General features: G+C 45.7%; 1 protein-coding gene across 1 annotated transcript in view; it reads left to right on the forward strand.

Annotated features, from left to right (window-relative positions):
* Positions 1-17,745, forward strand: part of LRP1B (LDL receptor related protein 1B) — a 1,757,966-nt gene that overhangs the window by 1,501,782 nt on the left and 238,439 nt on the right. The window contains exons 53-56 of the mRNA XM_040358043.1: positions 1,161-1,283; positions 5,437-5,577; positions 9,208-9,395; positions 15,894-16,077. Coding sequence (XP_040213977.1) covers positions 1,161-1,283; positions 5,437-5,577; positions 9,208-9,395; positions 15,894-16,077 — 636 coding nt within the window. The remainder of the gene's footprint in view (positions 1-1,160; positions 1,284-5,436; positions 5,578-9,207; positions 9,396-15,893; positions 16,078-17,745) is intronic.

Genomic DNA, 17,745 nt, shown 5'->3' on the forward strand with positions numbered 1-17,745 from the left:
CCAGTGATGGCGGCTATTCATCTAAAACTGCTCTGTATGCTGGACTCAATGCAGGCAACAGGTCTTGTTGCACCCCCTCCCGTCAATGTCATTATGCCAGCACTTTAATCAGTGGGCCATATTCTCAAACAAGTTTCGCCGGTGTATCTACTGATACACCGGCGTAAATCGAATTTCCCGCCGGCGTATCATTATTTTGTATTCACAAAACAAGATACGCCGGATTTAGGCTAGGATTCGACTAGTGTAAGTCACTTACACTGTCGGATCCTAAATGTAATTCGCGGCCGGCCGCTAGGTGGCGTTTACGTTCAGGTCTTATTTGTTTATGCAAATGAGCCTGATACGCTGATTCCCGAACAAAATCGCTTCGCGTAACCATCGCTAACATCGTTTGCGTAAGCGCAAGATTACCCCTGCTATATGAGGGGTAACCTTACGCCAGTCCCACGTATGCCATGTTAAGTATGGCGTCGGGTCCGCGTCGTCTTTTCCCGTCGGGTACGTCGTTTTACTAAGTCGTTCTTGAATACGACTTTACGTCAATGACGCACACGTCGGCGTCATTGACGTTTTCCGCCGAGAACTGGAGCATGCGCACTGGGCTATTTTTAGCCCGGTGCATGCGCAGTTCGATCAAAACGGGGGCGCGCTTAATTTAAATACAAGCCGCCCCCTTGAAATTACGCGGGGATAGGCCGGGCCAATTACACTACGCCGCCCCAAACTACGGAGCAAGTGCTTGGGGAATACGGCACTTGCTCCTGTAAGTTGGGGTGGCATAGTGTAAATGGCTTACGCTACCGCCGCGGGAAAACTACAAGAATCTGGCCCAGTGATTTTAGTGATTGGTTGTCAGGAGCGCCCTCCCATCCTGCAGCACTAAGAAGCAGAAATCTGGGATGTTGGATGTCACATTTTTTGAATGTACTAAAATTACTTTGGGGTTATGTTGTGATAGCAGTACAGAAGCAATCTTTATTTACATAGACTTTCTCCAGAATACATTCTGTAATAGCATAGGGCTGAGTTTACCAGCAGGGAGTCAATGAGTATCGCATGCATTTCTAGTATCCTGCCTATTCCCAAATATCAGTGGCCGGACGACGAATGTGATTTGCAATCCTGCTTTATTTTTATTTTCTTCATATATTTTTCAGCTCCTGTTACAACCTGTGATGAAAACACTTTTATGTGTAGCAACAAAGTATGCATCCCTAAACAGTTCCTCTGTGACCACGACGACGACTGTGGAGACGGCTCTGATGAATCTCCAGAATGCGGTAAGTAACATTTGTGCCACCCACAATAAAAATGTTCCCAAGAAATAAAGTTAATTTGCAGCTCGGAGCACACTGGAGGTTAAAACATGGGTTTATGGTATATATTTTATCCACCAAGGCACATCATGCACTATACAGAGTGATCATAATTAAACTGATGGGTGAAGCAGTTCAAGATCTAATAGAAGAACCACAGTAAATGTTGGCGAATAGCTTTAAGCTGAGCTCCTGGCACAAATACTTTCTTAAGAATATATTCCTTAGTAGCCTTTGTTAACCCAGATGTTGCCTTAAAGAAGTAGCTGTGACATCCAGGGCCGGACTTACCATTGTGCTTGACTGGGCTCAAGCCCATGGGCTCCGCCCAATAGGGGGCCCCTTACGTTTAAGTTTTTTCAATAATATGCCAGTCATTTAAAGTGGTTGTAATGTAAACCCTCGGACACAAGATTGTCTTAAAAAATAGCCCATAACACAGGCAGCTGATCATTTGCATGACGTCACAGCGCTTACGCACATTAGCCCCTCGAAACTGGCATTTAAAGCTTGCCGGAATGCAGTCTGTGAGAACTTCCCCTCTGTCCACCATTGTATGACACTCCCCAGCAGTTTTGCATATGGCAGTGTGAACTGCCGTGCGAGTCGGGTGTGATGTGGGAACCCGCAGTGGATTCACAGGGTTCCCGAATCGCACCAGTGTGAACCAAGCCTCAAAGCATACAGCCTACAAATGTCACCTGACTGCTCCCACCAAGGCTCGGTTCACACGGGTGCGATCCACTTTAAGTGATCCTGAAGAAGTGGTTCTAGTTCTAGTTCCTCATTTCAACAAACAGCCATACATGTTTTGTCAGGAAAGGTTTCACGTGCTGGTGGTGCTGTAGATTCTTTGGATCGCAGTACTGGTGTCCACCAGCGGGTGTCTCCTAACAGTCTGGAGCAGTCAAGAAAGGTTTCACCTGCTGGCGGCACTGTTAGATCTTTGGGCCACAGTACTGGTGTCCACCAGTGGTTGTCTCATGCGAGCATGGAGCCAACATCATCTCATGCGATTAGCCGTCACTTATTTATGCCCGGCAAGCATTCACACACTTGCCTTTGTATTGTCCTTGAGCCCTGACCTGTACCTGTGATCCTGATCCTGAACCTGAATCTGTACCTGTACCAGAACCTGTTCCTGTCCCTCCTGTGATCCTGCAGCCTGATCCCATCCACTTTCTCCCTGTCCTGTCTTGCTCCTTGCCCCCATCTGCTGATCTCCTGTGTATGACCCTGGCCTGGCTACATGTACAATTCTGGTACGATTCTGGTATTCCCCATCTATTGTACATACTTGTTTGTTATTTTTGGGTCACCGTCTGGTTGTTGGATTGTTGCACACTGTTTGGTATTGGAGGTGTTTTTATATCTATTTTCACTTATCTTAAAGGGGTGCTCCACTGATTTTTAATGTTTATTAAAAGTCAGCAGCTACAAAAAGTGTAGCTGCTGGCTTTGAATAAACATATACTCACCTGCTCCACGTTCCAGCGACACGCCGGCCGGGGCTCCGCTTCCCTCTGCGGCTGGCGTCTTCATTCTAAGTGTGGGCACCCGACCGTGACAGCTTTCGGCTTCACGGCTGGGCACCCACTGCGCATGCGCGAGTGGCGCTGCGCCATCCAATTGGACAGGCGATCGATTGGGACCTGCCACGTGTCCCGGGCGATTGCCTACAGGGAGGGGCTGCCAAAAGGCGATTAGATTATTCGCCTTAGCAGCCCCTCGGCGGAAGGAGGAAGTGGCACATGAAGTCACACTCCTCCTGAAGCCCCCACTCCCCCCCAAAAAAAATTGCATGCCAAATGTGGCATGTAAGGGGGCGAGGAGTGGGTTAAGTGGAAGTTTCATTTTTGGGTGGATCTGTATGTTTGTAGTGTATAATGTTTTGCTGGTATCAAAACATAACAATTTGATGTGTGTTTTTAAAGCGGTTGTATACCCGCAATGATTTTTTTTTCCACCTGAAAGGCAAAAGCCATACTAGCTCATTATGAAATACTTACCTCGGAACGAGGTGTAGAGAACGTACCTGGTCCACGCCGAGCGAGATGTCATCTTGTGTCGGCGTGTCTTCTGGGTATCGCCGCTCCAGCGCTGTGATTGGCTGGGGCGGCGATGTCGTCACTCCCGCGCATGCGCGCGAGAGACTTCAATCCGGCAAAGTCCGGTGGCTGCCGGCGCATTGCGAGGGGAATATCTCCTAAACCGTACAGGTTTAGGATATATTCTTTATACCTACAGGTAAGTCTTATTATAGGCTTACCTGTAGGTAAAAGTGGTAGTAAAAAGTTTACAACCACTTTAAATATTTTAATATTTAAAAATAAAGAATTTGTACATATTTTTCCTTATATAAGTGTACTTGTGTGATCACTGGAGGGATATTTAAAATTCCAGTACCTATCTTTTGTTGCAATATATTTACTATAGGGATGACACTCTCCACTGGCACATTTTCCTAGTTAATTTCCTCCCCTGTATATACCCAACAAACACAGAAAAAAATGATACGCACTCAAAATGAAGGCCCATTGACCCCCCTCCTTAGCCTTGACTGCTAGAAGCTTGGCAACTACATGGGCGTTAACCTACTACAGGGAGGTTAAGTGGCTCTTATGGGTTTGGCCACTAAGGCACGATGTCACTGGATGGTGCTTAAACGCAAGGCTACTCAAGGGCACGTCCCACCACTCTGAGGAGATTCTGACATCACAAGAGTTGACAATAAGGAGGAGGAATGCTAGGAGGAGCGCAGAGGCGGCTCTTTAATTAGGCAAATTATGCGGTCGCCTACGGCCTCACACTCACAGGGGCCTTGCAGCCGCCTAGCATGCTTAATGCATTACCCCAGTTTTGAGGGACAGGAGACCTTAACGCTGCTGTGCTCAGGCAACGTTAAAAGCCCTGACTCAGGAGCGGGGCCACCAACGCTCCTAACAGCCAGTGAATATCGGTGACACCACCCCTTGTGACGTCAATGACCCAGCATGCCCTCAGTTAATGACGTCACAATGGGGCGTGTTCACCAGGTGACATCACCGGGTGGCCCCACCCCTTAGTTATTAAAGAGCAGGATCTGGGGGCCACCTTATTAAAGGGGGCTTCCAGATTCCGCTAAGCCCCTTGCCCTCAGACCCCCACAACCACCGGCTAGGGTTGTGGAGAAGAGGCTCTTGTCCTTGAATTATTTTTCCCATCATGGGTGTGAGTGGGGCCCCATGTCAAGTTTTGCCTAAGGCCTCACAAAGCCTAGAGCCACCTCTGGAGGAGCACTCCAGAGTATTAACCATTTACTGTATAAAGGCACATTGACAAAATATATAAGGTGAGGGCACAACTGGTGGAGGAAGCACAAGGAATCTGAGGATATACACAGAGAAGGATGTCTGTGAAGAGATTGTTTCATCTATATTTATTTTCATCATTTATATAGTGGACTGGCACGTAGTTTTCACTAATATTTGATTGATATAAAGACACTTTATGGATTTATATGATTCATTCTAAATATTTGGCACGTTGCACTTTATTATTGTATATAATTGATTACACATCTATATCCATATGGGATATTCTTATGTATATTTAGTTCAGAGCTGCACTTATTTGTATTATTATTGCCGATCACTAGAGCACTAGGCTGTGGAGGAGGTGGGAGAAGCTGGCTCAGGCTTCTTAGCGACTTGTTGAGAGGCTGAGCCACCCGTCGCTCAGCAAACCGCTAAAAGCCTGAGCCGGCCACTCCTGCACTCTCCACAGCCCAGCGATCCAGGGAGCGTTATGGGGCAGAGCAGAGAGCCAGTGACTGACAGTGACCAGCTTTCTTTTAACAGAACACTGAGAACCGAGCGATCAGCAGTGTTTGATCACTCAATTCTCAGCCTTAATGCCGGTGGGGGACAGATGCGACTTCAGACTGATGCTGCATCCATCTAGATAAGTATGATTTAAAAAAAAATTCACATACTTCTCTTTTAAATTATAAAAAAAGAATCACATCATTGCGTAGCAGATAGAAAAAGTCTGTGACCTATTGCAGATAATGCTTGCTGTGCTGTGCATAGTTGCACCTTTTTACATTTTCTTTTTCTCGGTCATGCTGCTTTTTCAGGTTACCGCCAATGTGCTCCTGATGAGTTTATCTGCACTGATGGACGCTGCCTGCTAAATTACCAGTGGCAATGCGATGGAGACTTTGATTGCCGAGATGGGTCAGATGAAGCCCCTGTAAACAGAAAGTGCCTTAATACAGGTAGAAGGTTCAACCATTCATTCAGTTTTTAACGCAAAAGCAAAAAACAAATGTGTGGTAGTTTTTTGTGTTATGATGTATGCTTACCTCTTGCATGGATGTAGAACTGTATAAGTAACAAGGGGACCTCCTCTTGGAAAATAAAAAACATTTGGTAACAAGCGAAGAGAGAACATTTCTGCACTGTATGTATGGTCCGGTGATCTGACGATATGGTTCCGGCTAACAAGATGGTTCCTGTAAGGCAGTGATGGGGAACCTTGGCACCCCAGATGTTTTGGAACTACATTTCCCATGCTGCTCAAGCACTCTGCAGTGTAGTTGACCATCATGGGAAATGTAGTTCCAAAACATCTGGGGTGCCAAGGTTCCCCATCACTGCTGTAAGGACTGCGCAGGTGCAATCCTTGCAGATGGAAATCTCTGAACCTTGGCCGGCATCCAGGGCGACGTGGAATTTGAGGAAAGTTGTTTTTTTCATGCCGAAAAATGATCGTGTGTACGCGGCATAAGACTGGGATGTCATTACAGTTCATGTGTGTGTAAAGGCAGGTGTCCCAATACTTTTGGTAATATAGTGTAGATAGATAGATAGATAGATAGATAGATAGATAGATAGATAGATAGATAGATAGATAGATAGATAGATAGATAATGTAGTCTAGAAAACCTACAGTTGGTGGAATGCGTTGAACAGAGCCATGTATAAAGTCACAGGCATGTGTTCTGAGCGTTTCAGATCACCCCTTATCCTCAGCTCTGGAAGCACGCTGTACATTTGTTAGACTATAAATGCCGCCAATTAAAAAGTCTGCACGGTGTCAGGCAATTCTGCTTAAATGAAGGCTACAAACTAATTCAGTTTGTATATGTTTAGATGAAGATAAATTATGTTCTCTTAGAGAACTGACAATTCCCTCTTAAGCAACTGACGTGAGTTTTTCTTGTTTTGCGATAAAATTACTGCGTTGTGAAAAGCTTGATCATTAAAAAACATAATAAATTCAAGAGGAAGCCTTTCAGATTGGTAATTTGCTTGTTTTCTTGTTTATTTTTAGTCGCGTCAGCTTACTTCCGCCAGCTTACGAACCGACAGTAATTTGGCTTTTTAGCAGCAAGCGAGCGCCAATTAATCTCACCTGATTTCACATCTTCTTCCTGTAGCTGGAGATCTCAACTGTCCAAATTTGGCCATCTTTCCACCACAATTGTCCCCTGCACAGGTCCAATGTAGAGATCTGGATCAACAATAATAACCACTTCGGATACTTTCACCCCTTCCTGCCCAAGCCAATTTTCAGCTTTCACTGTTTAAATGACAGTTGCGCACGGCCGATCCTAGGGTCACAGGCGCCTGGGTGCAGAAATATTTCTGGCGCCCCCATTTTACTAACTCCTCCCCTTTACATATCATTATACATCACATCTGTAGATGGACTAGGCACAGGAATGGGCATGGGCTGTGTATCCTATGCAATCTATCATGCCATAAAACATCTAGAGCAGGGGCAGCCCAGAGCACGTGTAAAGGGATGCTGGGGATGACATCCCCAGGCACACAGCACACTAAAGACTGTGACTCACCTCGATTCTCTCTCTGTGCAGCCTGAGATAGAGATAAGAATGGGAAGCATTCCAACTGGAGTTGGTGGAGACAGTGCAGGATCCAAGACTCCCAGTATTAGGAATTCATTCCTGCACATCAGCACTCAGCAGCCACTGAAAACTAGAACTCTCATGTCAGGAAGAGGAGCGGCCCCTCCCCCGAGCACTGCCAGGCTGGACGGGCTGCCCTATGCTCACACATCAGTTCTGGACGGACACACACCTATGCTCAGAACACTAGTTCTGGACGGACACAAACAAGGAGAGAAGGAGGGAGGGGAGAACTCTGGCACTTCGGCGCCTCCACCTTTGCAGGTGCCTGGGTGCAATGCACCCTGTTCACCCTGCCTAGGATCGGCGCTGCAATTGCGCGGTCATGCTACACTGTACCGAAACCAAATTTTTATCATTTTGTTCCCACAAGTAGAGCTTTATTTTGGTGGTATTTGATCACCTCTGTGGTTTTTATTTTTTGCTAACAAATAAAAAAAGACCAACATTAAAAAAAAAAAAAAGGTTTTCTTCCTTTCTGTTATAAAATGTTGTAAATAAGTATGTTTACTCCTTCACTGATGAGCACTGATATGCGACACTGATGGGCACTGACAGGTGGCACTGATATGCAGCACTGATGGTCACTTATAGGTGGCACAGATGGTCACTCATAGGTTGAACAGATGGGTACTCATAGGTGGCACTGATGGGCACTGATAGGCGACACTGATGGGCACTGAAAGGCTGCACTGATGGATACTTATATGTGGCACTGATGGGCACTGATAGGCGACACTGATGGGATGAATGAACACTGATAGGTGACACTGATGGAAACTGATGAGTGGCACTGATTGACACAGATTGATGGCACTGAAGGGCATCACTTATTAGGAGGCACTGGCAGGTATTGCTGGTGGACACTGATTGGCATCATATGTGGACACACATTGCTACCCATGGCCACCTGGTGGGGTGGTCATCAGTGGTGACCATCTCTGGTGGTCCTGGTGGTCCTGGTGGCATCCCTGGTGGTCCTGGGTGGGCATCCATTGGAGGGGGGCTGTGCTGTGCTGTCAGGAGAGCAGCCGATTGGCTCTCCTCTTCTGTCAGACACGAGCGAGGAAAAGCCGATTAACGGCTCTTCCTGTTTACATTGTGATCAGCTGTGATTGGACAGGGCTGATCACGTGGTAAAGAGTCTTCGTCAGATCGAAATTGCGGTGTATCAGAGTGACACGCCACAGCAACGATCGGCGTAATGCGTGCCCCCGGGGGCGTGCAGCGCCTTGTTATCCTGATCATGTCATATGACGTCCGATCAGGATAACACAACCACTTTGCCACCGTCATTTCGCTATATGGTGGGCCCAAGTGGATAATATTTGCTTTTGGCTTTATGTCTGTTATGACTTTAAGGGCTTGTTAACACTAACATTTATTGGTCTCTGAAGAGTGATCAACTTGCTCTCCTCCCGTGCAACCAGCCTGTGGCTGGACAGTAAAAGGAGAAAGAAGCAGCATACTGATTAACTCTTTTCTCTCCCCTTCATTAAGCATGCTCCTTGCAATGAAACACACCTGATTGGCTCTGTGTATTGCTTCTCCCTCTACCCCTCTAAGCTCTGCTGTACACACTGTACATGGACTACAAGAGGCTGATAATGAAACATTCAGTTACTTACACTGCTTGCATTTAATGAATGAGGTGTGAATGATTACTTTCCTTTCAAATCTTGCTAGACTTTTCTAAAATATTGCAATTTGCGTTTTTTTTTTTATCAATACCTGTTGATCCTGCCATAAGTGCCCTAGTTCAGGCATTTCCTGCTATAATATGACAATGCTCTGTCCTTGTCTCTAGGCTATGCTCCTAGGGGCATTTCATTTCAAGCTGCTGTTGGGTCTATTTAAAGTGAGATAACAATCGTTAAATTATCTGTCATTATGATGGCACTTTGCATCGCCACGCCGTCCCCAATGCTAACGGCGGAGTATTTTCATTCTTGTACCTTTTCCTTTCTTTTGCAGAACAGTCGTGTAACAACTCGTCTTTCATGTGTAAAAATGGAATGTGCGTTCCGGAGGGAGTTCTTTGTGACATGGCGGATGATTGCGGAGACGGATCTGATGAGAGAGGCTGCCATTTAAATGAGTGCTTAAGTAAAAGAGTCAGTGGTTGTTCTCAAGATTGTCTGGATCTCCCAGTTGGATACAAGGTTAGCAGTCAATATTTATAAGATTGCATTTGAAGAAAGTCGCACAAATGAATTATTCATGGCGCTAATTTGCTTTCTGCGGAGCCGCTGTCCCTTTTTATCATCGGGGTGTGTAGGGAAGAGGACACAACGTGAAGTCTTTCAATATTACTGCTTGTTTTATGTCAGAGCTCTAGTGTACTTAATACTAGACAGATAGCGGATCTTGCCTATTAAAGAACAACCAATGTCCGGTGCTACTGTTTCAAAAGCGGGATGTCTTCTAATGTGCTTGTTGAATTGATCCCAAACTCCTACTTCTCATCAGTAAACCATTGGATGTTCCATAGTAGGTGAGGTTGAAAAAAGACTCAAGTCCATCAAGTCCAACCTATGTGTGTGATTATATGTCAGTATTACCTTGTATATCCCTGTATGTTGTGGTCATTCAGGTGCTTATCTAATTGTTTCTTGAAACTATCGATGCTCCCCGCTGAGACCACCGCCTGTGGAAGGGAATTCCACATCCTTGTCACCCTTAAAGCGGAGTTCCCCCCAAAAATGGAACTTCCGCTTATCCCACTCCTCACCCCCTTACATGCCACATTTGGCATGTAATTTTTTTGGGGGGGGAGTGGGGGCTTCAGGAGAAGGGGACTTCCTGTCCCACTTCCTCCTTCCGCCGAGGGGCTGGAAAGGCGATTAGCTTAATCGCGTTTTCACAGCCCCTCCCTGTAGGCGAGCGCCTGTCCAATCGCACGGTGCCGCGCCGCTCGCTCATGCGCAGTGCCGCTCGCGCATGCGCAGTGGGTGCCCGGCCATGAAGCCGAAAGCTGTCACGGCCGGGTGCCCACAGTGACAATGAAGACGCCGGCCGGGGAGGGGGGGGGAGAGGAGCGGAGCCCCGGCCGGCGCATCGCTGGAACGCTGGAGCAGGTAAGTGTCTGTTTATTAAAAGCCAGCAGCTACACTTTTTGTAGCTGCTGACTTTTAATAAACATAAATATTGGCTGGAACTCCCCTTTAAGCCTCGTACACACGACCGAGAAACTCGATGGGCGAAACACAACGTTTTGCTCGTCGAGTTTCTTGTCAGGCTGTCGAGGATCTCGGCGAGCCACATTTCCCCATTCCCGTAAAGGAAAAAGAAGACATGCTCTCTTTTTGGCTCGGTGAGATCCTCGACAGTTTCCTCGTCGAAAAGTATACACACACGACCGGTTTCCTCGGCAAAAAAAAAAAAAAGCAAGTTTCTTGCTGGTTTTTGCCGAGAAACTCGGTCGTGTGTACGAGGCCTGACAGTAAAGAACCCTCTATGTAGTTTAAGGTTAAACCTATTTTATTCTCATTTAATGAGTGGCTATGTGTTTTGTTAACCGTTTCCCGACCGCGCACGACTATTTACGTCGACACAGTCAGGCAGATTGGCAAGGGCAGAACAGGGGAATGCCATTGTAAACACTACTAATGGCGGCGATCAGTGATGTAAAAAAAATATAGATTTTCACATACTGTCCCTGGTTTTACTGAGCCTGGCATCCCTGATGGGGCCCCCTAGTGGCATGGGGCCCTCGGGCAGTGCCCGAGTGACTCCAATGGTCAGTCCGCCCCTGTGTACATGCATTCTTTGCAAAGTGACGTTTCACTTCATTTACTAAGCTCTGCACTACAATGCACCACCAGTTGTGCGTTAGGCCCCATACACACAATAGAATCCATCCGCTGAAAAATCCCAGCAAATGGGTTTCAGCGGATAGATCCTATGGTGTGTACACTCCAGCGGATCTGTTTCCGCGGATATTTCTCCCCTGGGATGGATTCCAGCAGATCAAATATTTGCTGACATGCCAAACAAATCTATCTGCTGGAATCCATCCCAACGGATGGATCCACTGGTCTGTATAGACTCACCGGATCCATCCGTCCGAAGGGATCCCCCGCATGCGTCGTAATGATTCGACGCATGCGTGGAATTCCTTATATGACAGCGTCATAATCGCGGCGACGGCGCGACACGTCATCGCCAGAGGATTTCGGAGCAGATGGTGTGTACACTCCATCGCATAGAAATCCGCGGAAATCCTCGAGAGGATTTATCCGTGGAAACGGTCCGCTGGACCGTATCCGCGGATAAATCCTCCCATGTGTATGGGGCCTGACAGTAACAAACGCTGAAATACACGTATTACCATGTACTGAAACGAAAAGGTGCGGAGCCGGCCTAAAGGGTTTACGTTCAATTATTTTGATCCAAAGTACATTTTAGATGAATTGAAAGGCTAACCTGGGACCATATTGTTCTGTCCTTTAGAGTACATCCAAGTGAATAAAAATAATTGTCCTGCTGTTACTCTGGGCTGAGCGAAGGTTGTAAGTCCAGCAAACTTCAGTTCTGCACAACGGCAATAACGCATTTAATAGTCTCTTACAATACCTGGTCCCTCAAGTGTTTTCCTTGGCATTTTTCCCCTCTATCACCCAACAGACTGAATCAACGCTTTTAAAGGTTACTTGATGTTCCGAAGTGCTGATTCACGGTGTAACCTGTTGGGAGAAGATCAGAATGATGATGATAACCTGAAACAAATCATTCAAAGTCACTGTGGCTCCTTGGGCTGCCCGCTGTTCTTAGTTTGCCGAAGGCGTTGTCTGATAAGCGCTCAAGTGTCACGTTGCGTGAGCTTGGAAATAAACCCAGGCGGTTATAAGGCTTAATTGAAGTCCGTGCTTTTTTTTTACTTTTTTCTTGTCTTCAAAGATCCTTTAAAAGGAACAAAAAAGAGGGCTAGTCATGAAATGTCAAATAGCTGTGTACAATTTTTTTTTGTTCCAGTTTAAGCAGATGTGTTTGCCTTAAAAAAAATATGACACTTTTCCTTGAAAATATGGAGCTTGTCTGTAACATTTTAAAAGTTCATTTCATTTTTTTTGTAGTCGATCCCATGTAAATGTGGAGCATGCACAATATTCTGCTCACAGAAACAGAGGCGATTCAGTTCGCATGTGCTGCGCTATATAAGTTTCTCACTCACTCACTCACTATGGGCCTGATCCACAAAAGGGATACGCAGGCGTATCTACTGATACGCCGTCGTATCCCTGTTTCTATCTATGGAACTGATCCACAGAATCAGTTTCTCATAGATAGGCAGAAGATCCGACATGTGTAAGGGACTTACACTGTCGGATCTTAGGATGCAGTACCGCAGCCGCCGCTGGGGGCATTTCTCGTCGAAATCCAGTGTCGGGTATGCAAATTAGCACTTACGGAGATCCACAAAGCTTTTACGCTTCGTTTTTTCTCCGTAAGTATTAGTTTGCCGTCGCAAAATTAGGGCTGCTTTTACAAAGTGTAAACTGTTTACACCTTGTAAAAGTAGACCCTTCTTTCCCGCGACGCTGTCAATTTTTTTTTTTTTTTTTTTTTTCCCGCCGCATCTCTTTTTTTTCCCGACGCAACTTTTTTTACCCGGCGCGATTCACAAAACTCGGCGTAACGTAACTTCACGCAAAGCACGTCGGGAAAATCGCGTCGGGAGCATGCGCAGTACGTCCGGCGCGGGAGCATGCCTAATTTAAATGGGACTCGCCCCATTAGATTAGGAACGCCTTGCGCCGGACGGATTTAAGTTACACCGCTCAAAATTTCTAGGTAAGTGCTTTGTGGATCGGGCACTTAGGTAGAGATTTTGCGGCGGTGTAACTTAAACGGGAAAAATTAAGTTACGCCGGGTTTTTGTGGATCAGGCCCTAAATTACCAAAAGTATTGGGACGCCTGCCTTTACACGCACATGAACTTTAAAGCGGGAGTTTACCCAATTTTTTTTTTTTTAACATTAGATTGATGCTTATTTTGTCAAGGGGAATCGGGTATTTTTTTTTAAATCGAAGCAGTATTTACCGTTTTAGAGAGCGATCTTCTCTGCCGCTTCCGGGTATGGTCTTTGGGACTGGGCATTCCTATTTGATTGACAGGCTTCCGACGGTCGCATCCATCGCGTCACGAGTAGCCGAACGTCGGTGCGGCTCTATACGGCGCCTGCGCACCGACGTTCGGCTACTTTCGGAAAATCGTGAAGTGATGTATGCGACCGTCGGAAGCATGTCAATCAAATTGGAACGCCCAGTCCCGCAGCCCATACCCGGAAGCGGCGGAGAAGATCTTTCTCTAAAACGGTAAGTACTGCTTCGATTTTAAAAAAACTACCCGATTCCCCTTGACAAAATGAGCATCAATCTAATGTTAAAAATTAACTTTTCAGGTGAACCTCCACTTTAATAGCATTCCAGTCTTAAGCCGCGTACACTCAGTCCATACGATGAGAATGGTCTGATGGACCGTTGTCATCAGTTATCCGATGAAGCTGACTGATGGTCTGTCACGCCCACACACCTTTGGTTAAATAACCGATCGTGTCAGAACGCGGTGACGTAAAACATAACGACGTGCTGAAAAAAATGCTTCCAAGCATGCGTCGACTTGATTCTGAGCATGCGTGGATTTTTAACCGATGGTCGTGCCTACTAACAATCGGTTTTGACCTATCGGTTAGGAATCCATCGGTTAAATTTACAGCAAGTTGTCTTTTTTTTAACCGATGGTTAAATAACCTATGGGGCCTACACACGATCGGTTTTGACCGATGAAAACGGTCCACCAGACCGTTGTCCTCTGTTTAACCTATCGTGTGTACGAGGCCTTAGGGCCCTTTCACACGGACGTGTCCATGCACGGGCTCCGCTTTGCTCAGCGGGGATCGCTCTGTCGATCCCTGTTGAGAAAGTAGATAACAGGTCGGTCTCTGCACAATGTGCAGGGACCAACCTGTCAGAGCGCCACTCTCCTATATGGGGGATCGGATGAAGACGGACCGTAGAATCCATTTTCATCCGATCCGCCAGACGGATGGAAAATGGGGTTTTCATCCGTCACACTTTGGCGGATCGGAGCGTGTCGGATGTCAGTGGACATGTCACCACTGACATCCGTCGCTCCATAGAGGAGCATGGAGCGTCCATTCAGGTCCGCCTAAAAAACTGACAGGCGGACCCAAATGGTGAAAGGGGGCTTTGTCCATTGGGTTCAAAATTGAGTTTGCCCACCCTTTGCAGCTGTAACAGCTTAAATTCTTCTAGGAAGGCCATCCACAAGGTTTTTGCAGTGCCTCTATGGGAATTTTTGATATTTTTTTCCAGAAGCGCAATTGTTGGGTCAGGCACTGATGTTAGATGAGAAGGCCTGGCTCGCAGTCTCCTCTCTTATTTATCCCAAAGGTGTTCTACTGGGTTGACGTCAGGACTCTGTGCAGGCCAGTCAAGTTCCTCCATCCATATCTTTACGGACCTTGCTTTGTGTACTGGTGGGCAGTTATGTTTCAACAGGAAGGGACCATCCCCAAACTGTTCCCACTAAGTTGGGAGTATCAAATTGCCCAAAATGTCTTGGTATGCTGACGCCTTAAGAGTTCCCTTCACTGGAACTAAGGGGCCAAGCTCAACCCTTGAAAAACAACCCCACACCATAATCCCCTCTACACCAACTGATTTAGTTGGATCTCATAACTAGGGTTAGAAAGCACCTAGCAACATGGGACAAAGTGCTACATGCACTTCGCCTCATAGCTGACAGAAACGTAAAAATAATTTCAATTCAACTACTTGTCGACCGCAATACGTATATATTTTGCAGTTTGCAAATGGTTTACTGGTTTACTGGGGTTATGGCTAAAGCTATATGTTTTTTTTTCTTATGAAAACAATCCGAGTGGCTCATTAACCACTGGATTGCTTTCCGAAGCGACGGGAGGGGACATCCCTCCCTTAAAGCATCACCTATGGAAACTTTAAAATAGAAGCATTGGTTTTTGTTTTATTTAATAGTCATACTTACCTAGCTGGATGCAGCATTGGCCCAATGCTGAATCTGTCCCCCGATGCCTCTAAGACTGAGAACCGAGCGATCTAACACCACAGATCACTCAGTTCTCATAGCTGTCCAAGCAGAGAGCTTCAGACTGTCAGTCACTGGCTCTCAGCAGAGAGCTCATAGGCTGTGATCAATACGACCAAAAGAAAGCTCTATTTGTGGGGAAAAAAGGACGCCAATTTTGCTTGGGACCCACTTCGCACGACAGCGCAATTGTCAGTTAAAGAGACGCAGTGCCGAATCGCAAAAAGTGCTCTGGTCTTTGACCAGCAATATGGTTCGGGGGTTAAGTGGTTAATGCATAAGATAATGTATGTTAACACACCAAAAACAAGTAAATGAGCACTCAGTGAATTTCTTCAACTTCCACAGTTCAGAAGAGATCAGCTCCGGTGTCCTTCAGGAGAATAACAGGACAATTGTTGTGTATTGTTAAATAAATGTTCTGTTCTTGTAATCTAGTAAAACCCATAAGTAATGGTTTCTGCATGACATTTTGAGCTGAGTCATAAAAGCCAAGTTGTACTTAAGATTGTCTGATCTGTGAATAAAACAAGACGATGGAAGAATGATTACTTGTCTTTCCCCACAGTGCCAGTGCTGGCCAGGATTCCGACTCAAGAGTGACGGCAAGACGTGCGTAGACATTGATGAATGCTCTGAAGGTTTTCCCTGTAGCCAGCAGTGCATCAACACCTACGGAACTTACAAATGCCTGTGTACAGATGGCTATGAAATGCACCCAGAGAACCCAAAGGCCTGCAAATCTCTATCAGGTATCACAATGGCATTTATGTACTGATGGATGACAAGCCATGCGGGAGAAAGATGAATTTCTTCAATATGCAAGGCAGGGAATAATCAATCTGATTTCAATCTTTGCCTTTATCTCTGCCCCTCAGGGACCTGTTTCTTGTTGTAGAGTTAAAATATGTTAAAGAGAGAATATGAATACGTCAAGGTTTATGCACAGATATTGAGCCTGGCTCAGTTGTCAGGAGCTTGGAATATAACCAGCCAGGTCTCCACATTATGCAAATTTAGAATAGGCGTACAGTATATTGCAATTTTTTCCTTGAAAATATGAAGCTTGTCTTTAACATTTTCAAAGTTCATTGAAACAAATTCTAGTACTCCTGTTCGATCCCATGTAAATGTGGAGCATGCACAATATTCTGCTCACAGATACACTATATTACCAAAAGTATTGGGATGCCTGTCTTTACATGCACATGAAGTTTAATGGCATCCCAGTCTTAGTCCGTAGGGTTCAATATTGAGTTGGCCCACCCTTTGCAGCAATAACAACTTCAACTCTGTCCACAAGGTTTAGGAGTGTGTCTCTGGGAATGTTTCACCCTTCTTCCAGAAAATCTCAGGCACTGATGTGGTCTAGAAGGCCTGGCTCATAATCTCCACTCTCCAATCCCAAAGGTGTTCTATTGGGTTGAGGTGAAGGCCAGTTCCTCCACCCCAAACTCACTTATTCATGTCTTATGGACCTTGATTTGTGCACTGGTGTTGGAACAAGAATGGGCCATCCCCAAACTCTTCTCACAAAGTTGGGAGCATGAAATTGTCCAAAATGTCTTGATATTCTGACTCCTTAAGAGTTCCCTTCACTGGAACTATGGGGCCAAACCCAACCCCTGAAAAACAACCCCACAGCATATTCCCCCCTCCACCAAATTATTTGGACCAGTGGACACAGCAAGGTCCATAAATACATGAATGAACGAGTTTTGGTGGAGGAACTTGACTGGCCTGCACAGAACCCTAACCTCAACACAATAGAAGATCTTTGGAATGAATTAGAGCTCGTGGACAGCCTTCCCAGAAGAGTTGACGCTGTTATAGATGGGAATGCCATTAAGTGTGTGTAAAGGCGGGTGTCCTAATACTTTGGGTAATAAAGTGACGTTAGGTTTAAAAAAGACACAGGTCCATCTGGTTCAACCAATAGAAAATAATGTAATAAATAAATAAATACGTAGAATAAATGATAAACCTCCAGATACAGAATCTTAGAGCAAAAACCTCTATATAGCATGGTCCAATGTGCTCCAAAGATAGAAAAATGTAATTCCTTCCTGATCCCTCAGAAGGAAAATGTATATTACCTGGATAAACCATATCTGATGTTATTACCTCTAAAGTTTAGGATCTGTACATCCATACCAGACTCTCATCAATAATAGGAGTCTGGCATGTATTTTTATAGGGGGCACATCATTGCTGTTTATTTTTTATTTATTTTTTATGTGTGGGAATCATTCAATAAATCCCATACTAGACCCTCATCTAGGGTAAGGGTCTAGTATAGTGGAAGTTAATCCCCAGCTACTTTGCCTACAAACAGAAGTAAGTGTCTGAAGCTTTTAGTTGTCAGACATTTAGGGCCAGATCCACAAACAAATTACGCCGGCGTATCTATGGATACGCCG

The sequence above is a fragment of the Rana temporaria genome, chromosome 6 (genome assembly GCF_905171775.1).
Source record: "Rana temporaria chromosome 6, aRanTem1.1, whole genome shotgun sequence".
Taxonomy (NCBI): domain Eukaryota; kingdom Metazoa; phylum Chordata; class Amphibia; order Anura; family Ranidae; genus Rana; species Rana temporaria.